Source organism: Vulpes vulpes, chromosome 16 (assembly GCF_048418805.1).
Source record: "Vulpes vulpes isolate BD-2025 chromosome 16, VulVul3, whole genome shotgun sequence".
NCBI classification, from domain to species: Eukaryota; Metazoa; Chordata; class Mammalia; order Carnivora; family Canidae; genus Vulpes; species Vulpes vulpes.
Window position 1 is genome coordinate 93,235,510 of NC_132795.1, and position 17,822 is coordinate 93,253,331.

A 17,822-nucleotide genomic window follows, 5' to 3' on the forward strand; every position below is an offset into this window, starting at 1 on the left:
TGCCTCTCTCTCTCTGTGTGTGTCTCTCATGAATAAATAAATAAAATCTTTTAAAAAAAAAGAACATTTTGTAAAAAAAAAAAAAATTAAAAATAAAAATAAATAAAAATTTTAAAAAAGAGAATATTTTGTTATCCCAAAAAGAAGCAGTCATTCCTCATTTCTTTGTTCCTCCCCCACAACCCACCAACCTAGTCATGGACAACCATAATCTACTTTCTATTTCTACAAATTTGCCATTTTGGATACTTTTATAAATAAAATCGTAAATTATAGATGGAATTGTAACTGGCTTCTTTCACTTAGCATAATGTTTTCAAGGTTCATCCATGTAATAACACGTGGCAATACTACACTCCTCTTTATGGCTGAACAATATTCTGTTATGTTACGTTATATGGACGCACTACATTTTGTTTATCCACTCATTGGTTGATGGGCATTTGGGTTGTGTCCATTTTTTTGGCTATTATGACTAATGCTGCTATGAACATTTATGTACAAGTTTTTGTATGTGCATATTTCATTTATCTGGTATATACCTAGGAGTGGAATTGCTGGGTCATATGTTAACTGTGTTTATCCTTTTGAGGAACTTCCAGACTGCTTTGTAAAGCAGTAGTACCATTTTACATTCCCACCCATACCTTTAACATTCCCACCACCAATAGATAAGGATTCCAATTTCTCCACATCTTTGTCAACACTTGTTATTATCTGTCATTTTGATTATAACCATCCTAGTGAGTGTGAAGTAAAACTTTATTGTGGTTTTGATTTGTATTTACCTGGTGGTTTGTTTGATGCTAATCATGCTAAGCTTCTCTTCATGAGCTTATTGGCCATTTTGTATATCTTCTTTGGATAAATGTCTATTTAAAACATCTTCCTATTTTCAGATTGGTTTAGTTCTTTTTTCATTATTGAATTTTAAAGTTTCTTTATATATGCTAGATACACATTTCTTATCAGATATATAATTTGCAGGTATTTTCTCCCATTCTGTGAGTTGTCTTTTCACTCACTCGATGGTATCTTTTGTAGCACAAATGTTTTTAATTTTTATTAAATTCAATTTATCTATTTCTTCTTTTGTGCTTTTGTTATCACATCTAAGAAACCATTGCCTAATTCAAGGTTATGAAGATTTACTCCCTATGTTTTTTTTTTAAGATTTATTTGTGTGAGAGACAGTGAGCAGAAGTGGGAGGAACAGAGGGAAAGATCTCAAGCCAACTTTTCACTAGACACAGCCAATGCAGGGCTCGATCTCATGACCATAGGAGCATGACCTGAGCCAAAACCAACAGTTGGATGGTTAACCAACTGCATCACCTAGACATCCCTACCCCCTATATATATTTAAGAGTTTCATAGTTTTACCTCTTAAATTTACATCTTTGACCTATTTGAGTTAATTTTTCTAAATGGTGAAATGAGGGGAGGGAATATGAACCTTTTGAATGAGGAATATCACAACTAAAATGCCAACTAAAACTATAGCTTATACACACTAAGTGCCTCTGAGATTTGTTTTTTGATTTTAAAAACAAATTAATCTAGTTTTAAAACTATAATTCTTCTATTGGAAAGCAACTGTAGTGGCTAATTAAGGTCTAAACCTATTAGCTTTGGAAATGAGAAATGATGGGTCAGGCAAACTGTACTTGATTGTTTTCTGATCCACTGAGGCAACAATCATTGAAGACTGTTTTAACAATTTAGTGGCAAACTCATGGGGAACTCTGTAATGTATCATTTGATAAAACCAAAATCCACTGAATAATCTTAACATCACTAACTGTGGGACATCGACACATCGTGTTTCTTCAAATGTGATGCAATAGGAAGTAAATATAATTGCCTATGAAATACTTTTACTGGGACACCTGGGTAGCTCAGTCAGTTGAGCATCCAACTGTTGATTTTGGCTCAGATCATGATTTCTAGGTTGTGAGATCAAGCCCCGCTTAGGGCTCCACACTCAACACAGAGTCTGCTTGAGATTCCCTCTCTCCCTCTCTGTCTGCCCCTCTCCCTGCTCCTGCTCTCTCTCTAAAATGAATGAATGAATGAATGAATGAATGAAGTCAGGAAATCAGATAGTAAAGCATTTAGTTTATTAACTTTCATAATATTTATTCCCTTCCCTAAGAGAGATATGGAATCATAAATCACAGATCCCTACATTTGTGTATGTGTGTGTATCCGTGTATAACAATTGTACTCTTTCTAGGCTAGATCTAATTCAAGACAATCGCACTACTTACAGTATTGCAAGACTTTTGCTTGGTTCTGATATCAATACAATGCTAATTTTGTATTATCAAAAGTAAAGAATATCCATGTAACACATCCTGTCTGTAGTATCATCAAATGCCATAACAACGTGATGTATTTAACCAACCACAAGAAAGCAATCAAATGGGACACCTGGGTGGCTCAGCAGTTGGGCAGCCTGGGTGGCTCAGCGGTTTAGCGCTTCCTTCAGCCCAGGATGTAATCCCAGAGTTCTGAGACTGAGTCCCACACCGGGCTCTCTTCATGGAGCCTGCCTCTCTCTGCTTGTGTCTCTACCTCTCTCTCTCTCTCTGTGTGTCTCTCATGAATAAATAAATGAAATCTTAAAAAAAAAAAAAAAAGAAAGCAATCATACAAATCCAGAACATGGAACATTTCTATAGCCAAATGAAAAAAAGTGGGAAGACTTTTCTAGACTTACTCTAGATTAAGAGATAAAAGAGATGTAGCAAGGGGTGTTGGGGTGTCTCAGTCAGTTGAGCATCAACTCTTGGTTTCAGCTTAGGTCATGATCTCATGGGAGCCCACCTGAAGCTCCATGCTTAGTGGGGAGTCTCTCCTTTTGTGCCCCATCCCCAGTTGCATGTACAAGTGCATGCGCTAATTTTTTTTAAAGATTTTATTTATTCATGAGAAACACAGAGAGGAGAGAGAGAGAGGCAGAGACACAGGCAGAGGGAGAAGCAGGTTCCATGTAGGAAGCCCAACATGGGACTCGATCCCAGGACTCCAGGATTACACCCTGGGCTGAAGGAAGCGCTAAACCGCTGAGCCACCCAGGCTGCCCTGTGTTCTCTAATAAATAAATAGATCTTTAAAAGAGAGAGAGAGATAACAAACACAATATATGAACCCTGATTGGATCTTGGTTTAGGAAGAAAAATAGCTATAAATGTGGTAGGGAAAACTGGGGAAATATGAATATGGACTGAATGTTAGATGATATGGAATTATTGCTAATTTTTCCTAGATATAATGATACCATGGTTTTGTAAAAGATTGCATTTATTCTTCAAATGGGCATGTTGAAGAATTTAGGAGTGAAATCCACTATCCAAAACACTAAAGCACTGACAAAGAAGAGGGTGACCAGCATGACGATGGCCAGTTTTAGATCTGGGTTTTCAGCGGGACTCAATAGAGCCACCTTTTTCCACTGAAGTATGAGGAGGGTGATAAAGCCAACAGACTTTTCAAAAATCATGTTCAAGACGTAAAGAGCACACTGCCGGACCTAGGCTCCACACTGCAGAGGGTCTCCACATTTGTCCAAATGCAGGGGCTACCACTGACTTGACCAAGTCACTTAGGGTCTATACCCCTACGTAGATGAGCAACTTGCCAACAATTGTGTCCCAAGAAGAAGTTGAAATGAAAAGGGTCCTTTTCAAGAAGATCTGCTGGGTACACATTTGCAAAGTGGGTGAACAACATTCCTATGATTTGTTTGGAAGTGTCTAAAACCATATCCTCCAGGGACATCTTTCATGCTTTGGTTCTTGGGTTTGAGTATCAACATGCTGAAGGCCACTGTACGGAGCTGCCCCTGAAGGAAGATGCCAAAACTGCAGGAGTGAACGGCTCTTGCCTGGAAGCTCCCTCCAGCCTTGAGGGCGGCCTGCCCAGTAGTCCCAGCTTGAGTGCCTGGTGGGGCCCTACATTGCCAGCCTGGCGGAGAGGCACAAGCCCCAGTCTACTGGTGGCTTTCCTGCCTGCAGGCCACCACTCTCATTATGGTTTTAATTTGTATTTCCCTAATGATTAATGATGTTGAGTATCTTTTCTTGTGCTTATTATTATTATAAAACATCTTGGGTGAAATGTCTATTCAAATCTTTCACCCACTTTAAAATTAGGTAATTTGTCTTACTGTTGTTGTTATGTGCTCTTAATTTATTCTGGATACAAGTTCTTTGTTGGATACATAATTTACAAAAATCTTTTAGTCTGTGGCTTGTCTTTTTGTTTTCTATATACATGAGTTAAAAGTTTAAAATTTCTGTTAAGTCCAACTTATCATTTTTTTTCTTTTATGAATCATAAGTTTGATGTTACATCTAAACAATCTTTGCTTAACATCAAAAGATTTTTCTCATCTTTTTTCCATAACTTAGAGTTTCAGTCCTAATTAATTTTTATTTTTCAATTTTTTAAAGATTTCTTTAAATCTTTAATCTGTATACCCAATGTGGGGCTCAAACTCACAATCCTGAGATCAAAATTCACACGTTCCTCCAACTGAGGCAGCCAGACTCCCCAGCTCTTCTAAATTTAAATTTATGATCCATTTGAATAAATTTTTGCATATAGCATGAAGTAAGGATCAAAGTTCTTTTTTCTCTCCACATACAAGAATATCCAATTATTCAAGAACTATTTTTTTTGAAAAAAAGGTTACCCTTTCCCTTGTTGAATTGTTTTAGCAGATTTGTTGAAAATTAATTGACCATAAATATAAGTTTATTTCTGGGCTTTCTATTCTGTACCATTGATCTCTCCTTGTGACAATATCACAGTCTTCATTACTGTAGCTTTATAATAAGTTTTTTTTTGTTTTTTTGTTTTTTTTTATAATAAGTTTTGAAATCAGTCAAAGTCTGCCACTTTTGCTTTTCTTTTTCAAAATTGTTTTGGCTATTCTGGTCCTTTTGCATTTCCATATAGCTTTTAGGATCAAACTTGTCAATTTCTAAAAAAGAAAAAAGCCTGCTGGGGTTTTCTTTCTTTTCTTTTTTTTTCTGCTGGGGTTTTGATAGAGATTACATTTGAATTTATAGATCAGTTTGAAGAGAACTGTCATCTTAACAATGTGTTTAATCCATGAACATGGTATGTTTACTTATCTAGATCTTTTCTTTTTCTCAGCAATGTTTCATAGTTTTCAGTATATAGGTTTTATTAAATTTATGTTGATTTTTTTGATATTCTTTCATTTTCAGATTGTTCACTAATGACATAAAACAATGTATTGATTTCTGTTATGTAGACCTCATATCCTTTGATGTTACTAGACTTAATTTTTTTAAAGCCCTCATTTCTCATGTGTAAAATGGGGATATCTACCTAGCAAGATTTTTGTGTGAAATAATATACATAAAATCATGACAAAAGGATAGAAATGAAGTCTTCCTACCTCCTACCCCAAAATAATTGCCTAAAATGTGTGATCACATTATTTTGAGGAAAGTGAAATGACCAGGTAGAAGGCAGGAGCCAGTCACCAATAGTACTGCATCTGAATTTGCATAATCAAGGATTTGCTGCATTTTCATGAGTCTAGTGAATAGACATTGGTTGATATTTTCTATCATCTGCATGTACTGTTTTTATAATTGGAAAAAAAAAAAAGAAAAATGTAGGATGCCTGGGTGGCTCAGTGGTTGAGCATCTGCCTTCAGCTCAGGGTATGATCACGTGGTCCAGGGATTGAGTCCCACGTCAGGCTCCCTGCAAGGAGCCTGCTTTTCCCTCTGCCTCTGTTCTCTGCCTCTCTCTTTGTGTCTCTCATGAATAAATAAATAAAATCTTTTTTAAAAACCAAAACAAAAAATGTAATTTCTTAAAAATTAAAAAATATGAAATTTAATTTCATAGAAAGGAAAAATAAAGGGACACAGAAATGCTTGAGTTCAATTTGCTGAGATCAAATAAATACATTTCCAGGAAAATTGCTGGGCACTGGAGCCACAAAAGGAAGATGTGTAATTTGTGAACTAATGCACTGCTCAGCGGGGTGTGGTACCTCAACAACTACTAAAGCAGATGCAGTGGGACACCTGGGTGGCTCAAGTGGTTGAACGTCTGCCTTTGGCTCAGGGTATGATCCTGGAGTTCCAAGATCGAGTCCTGCATCAAGCTCCTGCATGGAGCCTGCTTCTCCTCCTTCTGCCTATGTCTCTGCCTTTCTCTGTGTCTCTCATGAATTAATAAATAAAATCTTTTAAAAAAAATAAAGCAGGTGCAGAAAAGGCGTATTTCCCTGAGGCCTCCTATCCATCCTAATTTCTCAAACTTTCAACTACTATGGCAGCTTTAATCTATTTTATATGTTGAAGTTCCACATAAGATTATATTCAAGGGGCACACCTGAGTGGCTCAGTCAGTTAAGTGGTAGACTGGATTTTGACTCAGGTCATGATCTCAGGGTCCTGGGACTGACCCCTGCATCAGGCTCCTCGCTCAGCAGGGATTCTGCTTATGGATTATCTCTTTCCCTCTCCTGCTGCCCCTGCCATGCTCAAGCACTCTCTCTCTAAAACAAATAATCTTTAAAAAAAAAAAAAAGAAGAAGAAGAAGAAGATTAAATTCAAATAAACTGGTCTAATAAAAGAAGGAGGTGAAAACTGAGAGGCAGCCTATTATAATACTGAAGGGTTCATGATCCAAGTTTTATTCTAGTCACTGTACATACACAGCCATGTGAAAGGCACAATTGTAGTTGTCACCTGTCAAAAATGCTGGCATTTTTATCTAGGTAAATTTTGACATCACTTATCCAATACTTGTTGAGTGTATGAGCACGATATTATGCATATATCCATGATAAACTAGTTAGTGAAGAAAAAGAGCAAAGAGCATCTTGAGGGTTATCAGCAAAGTCTTCATAGGTGTGACAACTGGGTCTTAGAGCATGTGCAGACATCTCCTGATTGGATTTTTTAAAAAAGGTAGAGGCATTATAGGTAGAAAGAACTATACATTTAAAAGTAATTAATAATAAACAGCTACCACTGAATGGATACTTTATGCACGGAATTTTATCCTCACAACCAGCCATGGAAGCAGAGGTTAGCATTCCAATGCATAGGCGAGGGTATGGCCAAATCACAGAATGCTTGAGTGGCAGGGCCGTATTTGAAACTGGGGTCGTCGGATTTCGAAGCCAAGATTCTGGGTGCAAACAGGTGCATACACCGGAGAGGTGTGGAGCAGTGAGGTGCTGCTGGATTTCGAAGCCAAGACTGGGTGCAAAACAGGTGCATACACCGGAGAGGTGTGGAGTAGTGAGGTGCTGCTGGATTTTGAAGCCGAGACTCTGGGTGCAAACAGGTGTATACACCGGAGAGGTGTGGAGTAGCGAGGTGCTGCTGGATTTCGAAGCCGAGACTCTGGGTGCAAACAGGTGCATACACTGGAGGGGTGTGAAGCAGCGGGGTGCTGCTGGATTTCCAAGCCGAGACTCTGGGTGCAAATAGGTACATACACTGGAGAGGCGTGAGGTGTGAAGCAGCGAGGTGCTGCTGGATTTTGAAGCCGAGACTGGGTGCAAACAGGTGCATACACCGGAGAGGTGCGAAGCAGTGAGGTGCTGCTGGATTTCGAAGCCGAGACTGGGTGCAAACAGGTGCATACACTGGAGAGTGTGGAGCAGCGAGGTGCTGCTGGAAGGGAAGTGGTGAGCCACGGGCCTAAAAAGGTAGGCGCCCACTACCGCCCTCTTGACTAAAGGCAAATTGGGCAAAAAGGGGGGTGGGGGGTGGGCTGGAATTGGGAGATATCAGGACAAATGCATGACTTCATGTGTGTGTATCCAGCCCAGTTCTGTTCCCCGAAGAGGCCTGGGGAGCAAGGACAACCGCAAGCCGTGCTCAAAGGTGGGGTCAGCAGGGACGTGCAGGTTTGCTTGCCCTGCGTCCGCCCGCTCCGCTGTCTCCTCTCGCCACGGATGCACGGTCCCTCACCTTCCTGCCTGCCTCTTTTGCAGACAGGTAAGCAGCCCCTCAACTCCTGCGACGCCCGGGGCCGCAGCGCCCGCCAGCCCCGCCGCCATGAAAGCCCGGCGAAGCTCCCGGAACCGGAAGCAGCGAGGAAGAGCCCGGGTGGGCGGTGACCGCGACGGCGGAAACCCGATCTGTGGGCGGGGCCTCGTCACGTCTCGCCTCTTATTGGATCTCACGTCTGCCAGTCTCTGTCTCCGCCCTCTTATCCCCGCCCCTTCCGTGCGTTCCGTGTCTTAAACGGCGGGTGGGGCCGGGCGGAGACTTCCGGTTGGGGGAAGAAAGTTGGGGCGGAGGAGGGGCCGCGAGGAAGGAGGAGGAAGAGGAAAGGGCCGGGCGGCGGGGGCTGTAGGTCGTTCGGCGGCGGCGGCGGCGGCTCTCTTCCGGGAGGACGATGGACAGCCAGGGCAGGAAGGTGGTGGTGTGCGACAACGGCACCGGGGTAAGCGCCGGCCGGGGACGTGCTGGTGGCGCGGCGGCCCTCGGCGCTCGCGGCGGCGCCCATGGGCCCTCGGGCCGCCGGCACCCGGGGGCGCGGGGCAGCGCTTCCGGCCTCCGCGGGCGCGGGGGGCCAGCTGACCCGGGGCAGCTCGGGGTGGGGGCGGCGGGCCTGGCGGACGCTGGAGGGGGAGGGGGGGGGGTGGGGGATGGGGGGCCCGGGGGGACCCAGCCTGCAGCCCGGCCGCCGCCGCCGCGCCCGACGGGGATGCTCTGGCTAGAGGGCTGCAGGGGTCAAAGGCCGGGCAGGTGGGTCTCTTGGATGAGGATTCCGTTCCCCAGGGTCGCTGCTTCTGTAGAAGGGAGAAGCACCAGGAGGGCCTTCCTCTTCCTGTAGAATTGAAGATACCGAACGGCAGGCAGGAAACGAGCTCGAGGAGAGAAAAAAAAAAAAAAAAGGGAAGTGCTGTCATGCAACGAGCCGCAGCCCTTTCGCAGTTTTTGGAGCTGCTCCCCCCTTACCCGGGGGTAGGGGAGCAGCGTGGAGCCAAGCATCATCTACTTTTTGTTATGCAGGCTGGGAATTTGGCCTCGGTGCAGCCCCCGCAGAGGCACGTCCGTGTCCATTGATCTTGGGAGATCTGGGACACCCCCCCCCCCCCCCAAGGCTCAAGTGTTCATGTTCATTGTGGACCTTGCGGGGGAAGTTCACCAATTCTGGTAACTCCCTCCCCCATCCTACTTCCTTAGATGCAGAAACACAGATCATGTTAAGTTTTTAAGATTCCAAAAGGCAGACGATTGTTTAAAAAAAAAAAAAATCTGGCTAAACACTGATTTAGAAATCATGTGAAAGTTGTTGCGTTCAAACCCCTCCCCCCCGTTAAAAAAAAAACACCTATTTGGAGGTGCACATTAGGGGACAGAAGTGTTACTTACGGGATGGATGAGTTCTGTAGTGATCATTTGCCCCTACATTGCAATGATTTCTTTTCTTTTTTCTTTTTCTTTTTTTTTTTTTTTAAGATTTTTATTTATTTACTCATGAGAGACACAGAGAGAGAGAGGGGCAGAGGGAGAAGCAGGCTCCATGCAGGGAGCCTGACGTGGGACTCGAACCAGGGTCTCCAGGATCACGCCCTGGGCCGAATGCAGGCGCTAAACCGCCGAGCCACCTGGGCTGTCCCATTGCAATCAATGATTTCTAATCATTTTGGAGTTAGGGTATTTTGTGACTTTTCTCCTCTTTTTTCCATAAATGTGGCATAGGAATGAAAATAGGCTTCCAGGGATCCCTGGGTGGCGCAGCGGTTTAGCGCCTGCCTTTGGCCCAGGGAGCGATCCTGGAGACCCGGGATCGAATCCCACGTCGGGCTCCCTGCATGGAGCCTGCTTCTCCCTCTGCCTGTGTCTCTGCCTCTCTCTCTCTCTGTGACTCTCATAAATAAAATTTAAAAAAATAAAAATAAAATAAAAAAGAAAATAGGCTTCCAGTTATGAAGTGGATAAATCACAGGGATGACAAGTACGAATCTGGTCAGTGGCATCTTTACAGCACTTATATGGTGACCGATGACAGCTACATCTGTGGTGAGGGAGGCACGACATACAGTTGTCAAATCACTACATTGTACACCTGAAAAAAAATTTTTTTTACTTGAATTTTAAAATATTCTGGAAATTGGATTGTTGGGATGAAAAAAAAAAGAGCTGATATTTACTGGCATAATACAGCCCTTACTGTTTTACAGACTTTTACAAGCGATGATTATATTAGTTTTGTATGAACTAAGTTAAAAACAAGAGAGTAAGAAGAGATATCATAATCATGGGACATCCGTTCAAAATGGTATACTTAAAAAAAAGAAAGAAAGAAAAAAGATCCACCACTATGGAAACATGTAAATATGTTTCTGTGTCCACAAACTTCTAAAGTTTTAGAGGGAGAAATAAGTTCGTAGAGGTTACCCTTTGAGTTTGGGGATAAGAGGGAGGGAAGATGGGAGAGGCTTTGTGACTCTTCTGCATTATTCGAAAGTGGTCTGTTTTGTTTTTTAAGAAAACATGAGACTCTCTTCAAATTAACTACAAACATTACTTTTACAGCTGAAAGTCCGTTAAAGGTGCTTTAAAAAAAAGAAGTAGCTTGATTCCCCCTGTAGTCTCAAATTGACCTCTAAATAAATCTAAGACTTTGGGATCCCCGGGTGGCGCAGCGGTTTAGCGCCTGCCTTTGGCCCAGGGCGCGATCTTGGAGACCCGGGATCGAATCCCACGTCGGGCTCCCGATGCATGGAACCTGCTTCTCCCTCTGCCTGTGTCTCTGCCTCTCTCTCTCTCTCTCTGTGTGACTATCATAAATAAATAAAAATTTTTTAAAAAAGAAAAAAATAAACAAATCTAAGACTTTAAAAATTGAATTTAAAATATTTTTGTAGATATATTTTATCTTCCCTTTAGAAATCAGAGCCTTTATATTTCAGTGGATTCCTTCTCTTCGAATGATAATGAGCTCTGTATTTGTAGTGTATGAGCTTTTTGATAATCAATTAGAATAGGAGTGTTAGCCATGAGTTCCTTTTTTGTTACTATTTCATTAGTTTACCTGAGGTAGAAAGCTGATTGTATGTTACTGATTAGGCTTATGGCTAATCCATAATTTAAGATTCTTGTACTTTAAGAGATCAGTAAAGGAAAAATGTAGTTAATTTGAACAAAATTTTTGTATTTGGTGTTACATTTCTAATTACTTTAAAATTTTATCTGAATTTTCTATAGACCTGACTGGCTTCAAATGAAGAAATAGTTCTGATGTAATATGTAGCTAGGAATGCTGTGATATTTCTGAAAATTTAGAGGATTCTAAATACAGAAATTCTCTATTTCTTACTGCTTATATTTCATAGTCCTCTTGATTTAGTTTAGGTACCTAAAGCTATACTGAGTTATCTACAAGTAAATACTAAGGTGTTCAAATTTAATTTCTAAAAACGTATGTAAATAGTTGTTAGTCTTAAAGCAACTTGCCTTTTACACATTTTAGCTTTTAGACTCATAGGCTATTTGAGAAGTTGATGATTTTGTCTAACCTTGCTGGCAGGCCCTGATTCAAATTTTCTAAAAGTGGGTGAGTTCTTAGGATTACATGCCAGATTACAGATCACATGCCAGATGTTGGTATTGCAGCGTCTCTTCTGCACCAGCTCCCACCTAGACTAGGGTCTCTCTCAATTAGGGTGGGTGGCCTAGAGAAGGAAAACTTACCTGATTCCAATAATTTATGCATTTCATCTTTGTAACCATTCAAAGCCAAAATAGAGCTTCCATCTAAATAGAGCCCCTGAAAATGGCCAGACAGGTGAAAATCTGGAGATCTGTTAGGCGTCTTTCAAGAGTCGGGCCCAAGGCCCCTAATATATATTGTTGCTAAATGGGTGATTTCATCAGCATTGAGCTAGTTCACCAAGGAGGAAGACCTCTGCGCCTGCTATGTGACTGGTACAATTTTTTAGGGTCTTGGGGATCCCTGGGTGGCTCAGCGGTTTGGTGCCTGCCTTTACTCCCAGGACGTGATCCTGGAGTCCCGGGATCGAATCCCACGTTGAGCTCCCTGCATAGAGCCTGCTTCTCCCTCTGCCTATGTCCCTGCCTCTCTCTCTCTCTCTCTGTATCTCATGAGTAAATAAATAAAATCTTAAAAAAAATTTTTTTTTAGGATCTAGTGATACAAAATAGCTTGTAGTGCAAGGATAATTATGCTTTCACTAGTAATTCTCACATTTGTTGTTTATGGTATGCTTTATCAGATTTATGCTATATTTTTAACTTTTTTTTTTTAAGATTTTATTTATTTATTCATGAAAGAGACAGAGAGGCAGAGACACAGGTAGAGGGAGAAGCAGGCTCTATGCAGGGAGCCCTATGTGGGACTGGATCCCGGGTCTCCAGGATCAGGCCCTGGGCTCAAGGCAGGCTCTAAACTGCTAAGTCACGCAGAGATCCCTATGCTAGTTTATATGTTGAATTTAGGAGTGCTGATGTAAGAACAAACCAAAAACAAATTTGGCTTCACTCTGCAAAATGCTTTGGAATAGAATTTGGCTTAAGATGAGACTAATCACTAGGCAATTAAATTAATGGATATATTAATACCATCAGATTGAATTAATAAAGAAAAATTAAATAAGCTCAAATAAGGCTTTATAAACCCCAGTTTATTTTTCTCAGGGGAGAAACGTACTTTTAGAGCATATATAAGTGGATTTTTTTTCTTCATTTTTGCTTGAAAGAACGTTATACTGTTCATGCTCTTACCATTTGATGACTCAGTGGCAAGTAAGGGAGCCAGTTCAAACCACAGTGCTAGAAAAGGAAACTATATATGGTAAAATCTATTTCTTAAACATAGCCTTCTTGCACACAATGAGAGAACTAAGTCCAGGACTTAAAATGATTAGAGTGGGTGAGTTATTTCAAGGATTAAAATGATACCAAATGAGTAGTTGAGAAAAGAATATATTCTTTGCATTTTATCGCATCATTAATTAGATTTTTTTAAAAAGTACTTTTTGCAAGAAAGGAAATGCCAAATTGCGTCTTCATTTTGTTATTAAAAATAGATTTTGATTAAATTATTGTTATAGCTATTAATGCTTTCGGATTTGAAATAATGTGACATAGTACAGCTACTGTCATTTTAACTGAGTATCTGGTACCTTGTAGGAGTGTTAGTTCTGGATTACTGTGGCAGCATCTGCTTCCAATAAGCTACTGCATAAGCTGAATAAGTAATTTCATTAATAAGCGATTGATATGTTTAATTTGAATTAAAAGCCAAATTTCCTTGTTTTGTAAAACACCAGAATAAGTAAGTAGGTTTACAGTTGTTTTGATAGTTTCAGGGGGGTCTCATAGCTTAGTCTCTTGGCAAGAATTTCATCCCTTAAAATATGCTCAAACAAGAATTTTAAGATCTAAACTGCCCATGTGAACATTTATAATCAGTAAACATTGACTATGTGCTTTTTTATGTATTTGCCATGTGGCATGCTTCTGAGTATGTGCCTCTCAGAATGAGAGGGGAAGCATATCAACCTTCACAGCCTCCTCCCGGCACCAGGACTTCTTTATTTCCCATGCCAGGCTCATCCTCCTACCTGCAATTTTAATATGATTTCTCTCTTAAATCATTTGTTTATATTTAATATGCTGATGGCCCTTAAAAACTTGTTGATTGTTTTTTCATTCATTCTATAAATTTCTTTGAAAGCATTTATACCTATATAAGTGAGCATTTTTAGACTGCAGTGGACCTTTTGAGACTCCCAGTGTTCTTATCTGTTCATTACTTTGTGGTAAACATAAGGACTTAATATCTACATAATACTTTCTATATTTGGAATATAAGGTAAATTATGACTAATGTTGATATTAGGCTGATGATCATGACAGTTTTACTTATAGAAATTTGAGTATGGTTAGAATAATAATTAGAAGAGATTCTCTATCCTTCCATATCTTTTCAGTTCATATTAAGTGAGCTGAATTTTGACTTAAGGACAAGAAAGAATTTATGCTGTAGAAGAATGTGGGAGGTTTTTTCCTTTTTCTGTTAATTTGAATATACTTGAAAATACTAGGAATTATTAATTTCCTCTGTGGCATTTGTCTTTCCAACTCCTTCTGGGTCACATTGATAAATACGTTAGAAGACATTGTAGAAAAATGGACTAGTACTACTGAATTCTGTTTAACATTATTTTGGGATAAGAATATAGTATAGTTCTTTACTGTCAACCACTACTCAAATGGAGAAGTAGGCAAGAGCAAACAGATGCCATCATATCCTACTATTGACTTGAAAGTAATCCAGTAGGAATTGTATCATAGTTTTAGAAGTGGGTAGCTATAACTGAAAAATGCCCTAGCCTTGGTGGCTTAGAGGTTAACTAACCAGGACTGGGTTTTGTGGGTTTGGAAGAATATAAACGGTATGTTTTTGTTGGTTTGTTTGTTTGACTTTATTGATTTATTAGAGACACAGAGAGAGAGAGAGGGGCAGAGACACAGGCAGAGGGAGAAGCAGGCTCCATGCAGGGAGCCTGACGTGGGACTCAATCCCGAGTCTCCAGGATCACGCCCTGCTGAACCGCTGAGTCACCAGGGCTGCCCGGTATGTTTTATGTAGTTTCTAGAATGTAAAGGTTAATTGAGAGGATAGGAATTCAGGTGGTATTTCAGACATATTTTTCATAGTTTCATCTGCATAAGTCATGACTTTAACATACTTTAAAAGTTCTATTTATAAAAGACTTGAAATTCACTTGAAGTTCTGAATGGCAGAATGTTCTAGGCTATTTATAATTAAATGTTGTTCATCAACATTTCCAACAAGGTTGGTGCAGATATGTTTGAAATATGAAAATTCTGTATTTTGGAGGGTTAGTCAAAAGTCAGTAAGTTTAAGATTGATGCTAAGTTTTACAATCATCAACTAAAACAGTTCCTTGTACACAGTAGCTTTCTGTCAAGGGATAGGTTAATAGTTTCTGTTAGCCTTTTTGTTATTACTGTCATGTGTCACATTCAGATACTGTTTTTCTCCTTAATTCTTTTAAGAGAATGTATGGTGCCTGGAGCCATGAAACAATGCACTTTTTCTCAATATGAAATGTATTCTCTGTATTAAAGTAATCATAGTATCATACACTCAAATCAACAGCAAAACTTAATTTTTATTGATCAGTTACATAGTATGCACTTCCTACATGCCAGACACGGTTCTAGGCACTTGGGATCCATCAGTAGACACAAAATCCTTGCACAAGAGAACCTACATTGAATAAAGACTTATTAAGGAAGAGGGTAGAGACCCTGATTACACTTCCTGTGCTATAGCTTCCTCCTCCCACCCTAAAGTTTTGTTTTTTTTTTCCACCCTAAAGTTTTTAATTGCATTTCCTTGCAATGTCTGTTCTTAAAAAGAAGACTGAACAGACTGTATTATTGGTATAAGAATTAAAAACCCTTGGTTTTATTTTCAGTTTTACTGTAGTTGTTAACTTCTCTAGTGTATCAGTTTCTTACAAAATATCATCAGAATCAGTGTTATGCCCTCATTGAGAACTATACTGTCCGAATATAAAATTCTGTTACCTGCTATTACAAAGTACATTTATCTAAATGTAAAAGTATAAGCAGTCAGAAATGCCTACCATTTTATTTTAACATTGATCCTAGTCCAGATGCCGTTTTTCCTCCCTATAAATGTTGATTAAGTGAATTGACAGAGATAAATGAAAGCCTGCTTTAGAAAAATTGAAGTTTTAGTTCTGCCCAGTTTCTAACATTTCTCTTTCTAAAAATTATTAGCATTTGTTGAGTGAATCTGTCCCAGTCTGTGTGACTACGGTGTGTTGAGATTTCTTTGAGACATTGGGCTGCTCCTCTATGAACTGCTCAACTTAAGCTCCTTGCTTTCCTGAGACTTTTCCTGTAATGGGGAGCTTTATGCACCAAATAAGCAGTTGACCAGTAAATAAACTTGAACTCTGGAAGTAGTCAATGCCATAAAGGAAATAAAAAGGAAGATGTGATAGATTGGGTGACTACGTTGGATAATTTGAAAGCACCAAAAGTTTAAAATACTGTATAAATGCAAAGTGATCTTTTTCAGATGCTGGTTTTTAAGTGGACATAGTAAATACCTTGACACTAACCCACTTTTACTGTTCTCTTCTAGTTTGTGAAGTGTGGATATGCAGGCTCTAACTTTCCAGAACACATCTTCCCAGCTTTGGTTGGAAGACCTATTATCAGATCAACCACCAAAGTGGGAAACATTGAAATCAAGGTAATATTTTATTTATTGATAAATGAGGATCAAAACTTGTCGAGTGTTCTTTGAATTAAGTAGTTTTAAGATATGATACCAAGAAAGCTAAGAGGCAGAATTTCTTATATTTTTAATTTATATCCACACTTGAAGAAAGACACAAAAACAGAAATGCCAATACTCTCTGAATGGAGTAAAACTCTTAATAAGATTTTTATATATTAATGTGAATATTGTATTAGTGACTTAAAGTTCTATTACATATGTTTGAAAGAAATCAGCTTGGTATTTTTATGTCTTTCAACTCTATATATTTTTCATTATATGTTACTGTCTATTTGGGACCTAAGACTTCTCCTTTTCATGTTCTCATGGCCTGATCCTCCTCCTTTTTAATATTGCTAGTCAGGAAAACAGGCTATAAATTTTATTGGTTCCTTTTTTCACTAATATAGTAACTGATTTTCTGATGTTCAGGAAGAGCCGTGCAAGTCTTAAGTTGGCCTTGCATTATTTATCTTACTGTAGGGAGAGAGGAGGAAGGTTGTCGTTACCTACTCACTGTACTTAAACATGAGAGATTGGACATTAAGGATGATAGATTTTTCTCTGTATTAAAGAGATTGGAAATCAAGTGGGAATTACAATATTTTAAAAGAAAAAATAGCACAATCAAAAAGACAGTGGTCACCAGTTGACTTAAATTCTTCTGGTGGCCTAGGGATCAGATTATAAAAAATGCAGTCAAATTTTGGGGCCCTTTTCCTGAATTATTTGTGAACAAGCTAACATTGTTGGTCCTATCTGGACAGTCTTTGGCAAAACTTGAGTTAGATTATGAGTCTTTTGAAATGAGTTAAGTGGACCCCTTTGGGATGTTTGTTTGAGATATCTAGAAAGGTACTAATAGCTAGGAGAGATTGCTACTTGGTAGCGCTCTGCTCTTGGTACTAGAGAATTGAGTTACACAATGAGTACAAATGCCAACTGAAACTGAGGTTCTGGGTTAAATTTTTAAAAGCCTAAGATAGTGAATGATTCTGGCCTCTTTCGTTATTTTACAATCAAGTGGGACACTCAATATGATAATTTTTTTTCCAAGGTCTTTTCTTTTGGGAAATTTAGGGATACCTTATTCTCTTTTTGTGAATGCCTTTCATTCTGATTGAATTTAATCTTTAATGAACAACTTAAAATTTAGCTGATACTAGTGATAAGGACAGACTTTTAATGAAGTTGGAAGTCACATTTTTATTCAGTATCAGGCTTTTAAAGAATATCTTTTTTATATAATTTACAGATAATAACGTTTTTGAGGTGTACAGATACATCACATATAACCATTTGTATTCTCTAACATGGCACAAATGAATACATATCTTTTCACTCCCACTTTCTTGCTTTTTAAGGCCAAGTGATAGAAATGAAACTAGTCCATATTCTAAGACATTTTTGCTAAGGAATTCCCCCGTAGCATTTGCTTGTATGGTTTGTCATTCTGTGTTCTGTTGGCTCAGTTCTGTTCAATCTG

At 39.4% G+C, this 17,822-nt stretch overlaps 1 protein-coding gene and 1 pseudogene across 2 annotated transcripts in view; one reads left to right on the forward strand and one right to left on the reverse strand.

Annotated features, from left to right (window-relative positions):
- Positions 1 to 3,164: 3,164 nt before the first annotated feature.
- LOC140595898 (uncharacterized) lies at positions 3,165 to 8,072 on the reverse strand (annotated as a pseudogene).
- A 178-nt stretch (positions 8,073 to 8,250) lies between these two features.
- ACTR2 (actin related protein 2) overlaps positions 8,251 to 17,822 on the forward strand; it is a 36,406-nt gene continuing 26,834 nt past the window's right edge. Inside the window, exons 1-2 of one of the 2 annotated variants that reach the window (XM_026017780.2) lie at positions 8,251 to 8,461; positions 16,199 to 16,309. In XM_026017780.2, coding sequence (XP_025873565.1) covers positions 8,414 to 8,461; positions 16,199 to 16,309 — 159 coding nt within the window. In that variant the 5' untranslated portion in view covers positions 8,251 to 8,413. The remainder of the gene's footprint in view (positions 8,462 to 16,198; positions 16,310 to 17,822) is intronic. The other variant, XM_026017779.2, reaches the window with a different exon arrangement.